At 39.4% G+C, this 3,716-nt stretch overlaps 1 protein-coding gene across 5 annotated transcripts in view; it reads right to left on the bottom strand.

Annotated features, from left to right (window-relative positions):
• The window catches only part of sh3glb2b (SH3-domain GRB2-like endophilin B2b), a 53,497-nt gene extending 53,085 nt beyond the window's left edge, over window positions 1-412 (bottom strand). For 3 of the 5 annotated variants that reach the window (XM_072666563.1, XM_072666594.1, XM_072666827.1), the window contains exon 1: window positions 277-412. In XM_072666563.1, coding sequence (XP_072522664.1) covers window positions 277-339 — 63 coding nt within the window. In that variant the 5' untranslated portion in view covers window positions 340-412. The remainder of the gene's footprint in view (window positions 1-276) is intronic. The other 2 variants (XM_072666670.1, XM_072666744.1) reach the window with 1 other exon arrangement.
• Window positions 413-3,716: the final 3,304 nt, after the last annotated feature.

The raw sequence follows: 3,716 nt of genomic DNA, 5'->3' as shown, positions 1-3,716 counted from the left end.
GAGGGGAAAAAGCCAGGAATAAAAAGGTCGAGAAGCATCCATATCAGCATCGACGGCTGGTTTAATGAACGCTGGGGAGAGAAACTCCCAGTGGAAAAGGGAGAAGGAGGGGACATATTGGTCCACTCAGACTGCAGCAGCAGCAGCAGCAGCAGCAGCAGCGCCACTGCCTGTGTCCCACCGTCCAAACTGCAGTGAAGTGCTGAACGGCAGGTCTCCTAAAGCACCTCGTCTGTTTGAAACATGGTTAAAATAAGCTGATTTCTCAACGCCTACCTGAACGGCACGGGTGAAGAAGACGCCAGCATCTGACGCTAGTTTCTTGACATTGAAATCCATCGTGTTATTATGAACTACATCAGCTGCGCCTCCATGTAGTGAAGCAGCCTGACGAGAGAAACGCGTTGGTTTTTTGTTTCACGCCCGTTTTCAGGCAACCCCCGCCTCCTGCGCCGCGATTGGCTACTTGAATTCCAAATCCTCGGCTGTGATTAGTTAGCAGACGTTACTCAACGGCCGTCACTCCGACTACTAGCCAATGGAAGCGCGGGAGCTCGTGTTTGGAGGAATACGGGTGGGAAAAAAAAGAACGAAGCTCTTCCTACGCCTGTTATCCGCCTCTCATCCGTTACATCGGACATCCTCCACACGCCCTAGATAGGGGGACAAGTGCCACCGGTGGCGGTCACGAATCAGCCAGGCACGAAATTACACGTCAGAGCGCACTACCCAAATCTGCCTTTATGTGCAGGAATATGTATTTGTGTTTATCAGATTAACACTCAGATAAATACACTGCTTTTTTAAACATAGTCATAAAATATTTGTTTAAAATAATACAAATAAATTAATTAATTTAATTAAAAAATATTGTTTATTTAAATAATTAACAAAAAACACAAAATACTTTTAATTTTTTAATGTTCTCTAAAGATAAAGTCTCAGAAAAATATTTTCAAATATATATTTAAGGAAAACCCTCAGAAAAATATTTTTAAATAAATATATATTTAAGGAAAACCCTCAGAAAAATATTTTTAAATAAATATATATTTAAGGAAAACCCTCAGAAAAAATGTTTTTCTAAACAGTATGTATGTGACTTTAGTTGGGTTGAAAATGCTCATATATGGTTTTCCAAGCCTATTTACAACCCTGTTACTTTGTCTCTGAATGAAACTGAGAAAATGATCAGCGCACTACCCAAATCTGCCTTTATGTGCAGGAATATGTATTTGTGTTTATCAGATTAACACTCAGATAAATACACTTCTTTTTTAAACATAGTCCTAAAATATTTGTTTAAATAAAGTTTAAAATAATACAAATAAATTAATTAATTTAATTTTAAAATATTGAATACTTTAAATTTTGTAATTTTCTCTAAAGATAAAGTCTCAGAAAAATATTTTTAAATATATATTTAAGGAAAATATATATTTTAAAAAATATATGTTTTTCTAAACAGTATGTATGTGACTTTAGTTGGGTTGAAAATGCTCATATATGGTTTTCCAAGCCTATTTACAACCCTGTTACTTTGTCTCTGAATGAAACTGAGAAAATGATCAGCTCTGCTTCTATTGTTTGAATTACAACCCTGTTGTAATGTCTCACGGTAGCACAGCATAGCCTAGCCTAGCATACAAAAGTATAGAATAATGTAGCACTATAACGAAGACACTAATTTTCCACGTAGTGTAGCTGTCCTCTCTGTGTCCTCTTGGTGTCCTCTTGATACAGCGCACGGTCAGAAGGCTGTCTAACACCCCCTCGCTGGCTTGCCCACATGGATACCCACAGTGGTGTCTCCTCCGGTCTGACCTTCTCCCTTATACAGTCGGCTGATCAGCCTACACTGTTCGCCTCACTTCCATATTTTTCTGAAGTAGCCATTGCGTTTAGCCTCACAAGGCTTTTGCTAGTATATCATTTTAGGGGCCTAAAAAATGTTGTTATGTCATTTTGGGGTTTTACAATTGGCCAGTTTTACAGCCCTGTTTTGGTTATGCCTGAAAGAGGACGCGGCAGTGCATAGGGCTACATTATCTGGTCAGATTCAGATCATTGGACGGCGCTTTGCTGTGATGGACAGTGGCAACTGTAAAGCACTGCAAAAACACTGCAAAAGCAGCCCAAGACAGATTTTGAGCCAAATCAATCACCTGGCCTCAGTCTAGAGGAGCTAGCATTTCATTTACTGACTGTAAAAGCACAAAGCATACATGAGACATCAGGGCATCCCTTTGTGTAAATACGTTGTATAAAAATACAACATAAGAGTAATGCAAATATAGAATACTAGGCCTGTGAGAGACACCCAAAACTAAAAGTTATTTATAACATGTTGGATCCTGGTACATTTGTTTGACCTTTTGAGGGGACATATTTGTGGGATATTATAAATAGGGCCTTTAGCACTATGTTAATAGAGTCTATAGCAGGGCATTATTAAGGCCTATAGCAGGAAATTGAGGCTCAATAACAGGACAATAATAGGGCCTAAAGCAGGACACTGATAAGGCCTATAGCAGAACAGCAATAGGGCCCTATAGCAGGACAATACTTAAGTCTACAGCAGGACATTAATAGCGCATATAGCATAACATTAATAGGGCCTATAGCATGCTATAGGAAAACATATCCACAGACTAATCTATTAAACAAAAATGGTACTTGATAGCACTGTATGATGCATAATAAACTAAACAATACATAAAGAAAGAAAAGAAACAGATTTCTGCTTGTAATCTTTTATTACACTGCATAAACGCATATGGCCTATTTCTGCTTTAAAAAAAAAAGATGCTCACTTACATGGCTTTGGACAGCAGGTGCAACATGAATACCATCCGCAACTGAAACAGTGGTGTCTTCGGAGTTACATGGCTGTGTGATCAACACATATTCCCAATTTAAAACCCCTAGATATGCTGCTACACTGGACCACTTCAGGCTTCACGAGCACTCGTCTAGGTATCTATTAGCCACAATGTTAACACCAATCACAGTCTGATGTATGTCTGAAGACATACCTTTTTGAATGGATTCTTCTGTGATCCTTAAAAGTCCTGCAGTATGCCAGCCACAAAGTAGACAAAACAAACCAGTGATTTTTATGGGACTCTTAACCACAAGTCTTTGGTAGTCTAAGGTATTGTTTCTCACATCTGACCTTGGAATTAAGTAAGTAAAGATTTTAACAAACAGTTTATGTCCAAAAAGTGTCCAGAAACTCCTAATTACTGAATTCATTGAATTTAAGATGCACCCACTACTAATCCAGGCCTGGCAGAGCCTGTATATTCTCCTTAGAAAAGCACTGCTGTTAGAATGGGATGCTCTGGAGGTGCTGCAAATAAGCCTAAGGTCACCTTGCCCTGTGACTAGCATTGGGTAGAGGGGTCTGAAAGCCAGTGTTTCCTGTAGCGCAGTGGACCTGCACTCTCTGGAGTGATGGAGCTTTATCTGATGCCTTTTAAGATAAGCTGACAGGCCAGAACAAGTTCCTCCAAACATCAGCTCCTCCAAATTCAACACAAAATACCATTTTTAATGACGACTGCTGTCTCAGAGTTATTCAACCCCTTCATGACAAGCGTCTTTAGTACTTAATCATAACAGCAACCCCTTTGCTGCAAATGTCTAAAAGAAAACTTAGCCCACTTCTCATGGGCAGTGGCCTGCAGTTCACTAGTATTCTAGGGTTTGTGTGC

Source organism: Salminus brasiliensis, chromosome 1 (genome assembly GCF_030463535.1).
Source record: "Salminus brasiliensis chromosome 1, fSalBra1.hap2, whole genome shotgun sequence".
In the NCBI taxonomy this organism is placed as follows: Eukaryota; Metazoa; Chordata; class Actinopteri; order Characiformes; family Bryconidae; genus Salminus; species Salminus brasiliensis.
The sequence above is the reverse complement of the archived record's forward strand: the minus strand, read 5'-3'. Positions and strand labels throughout refer to the sequence as shown.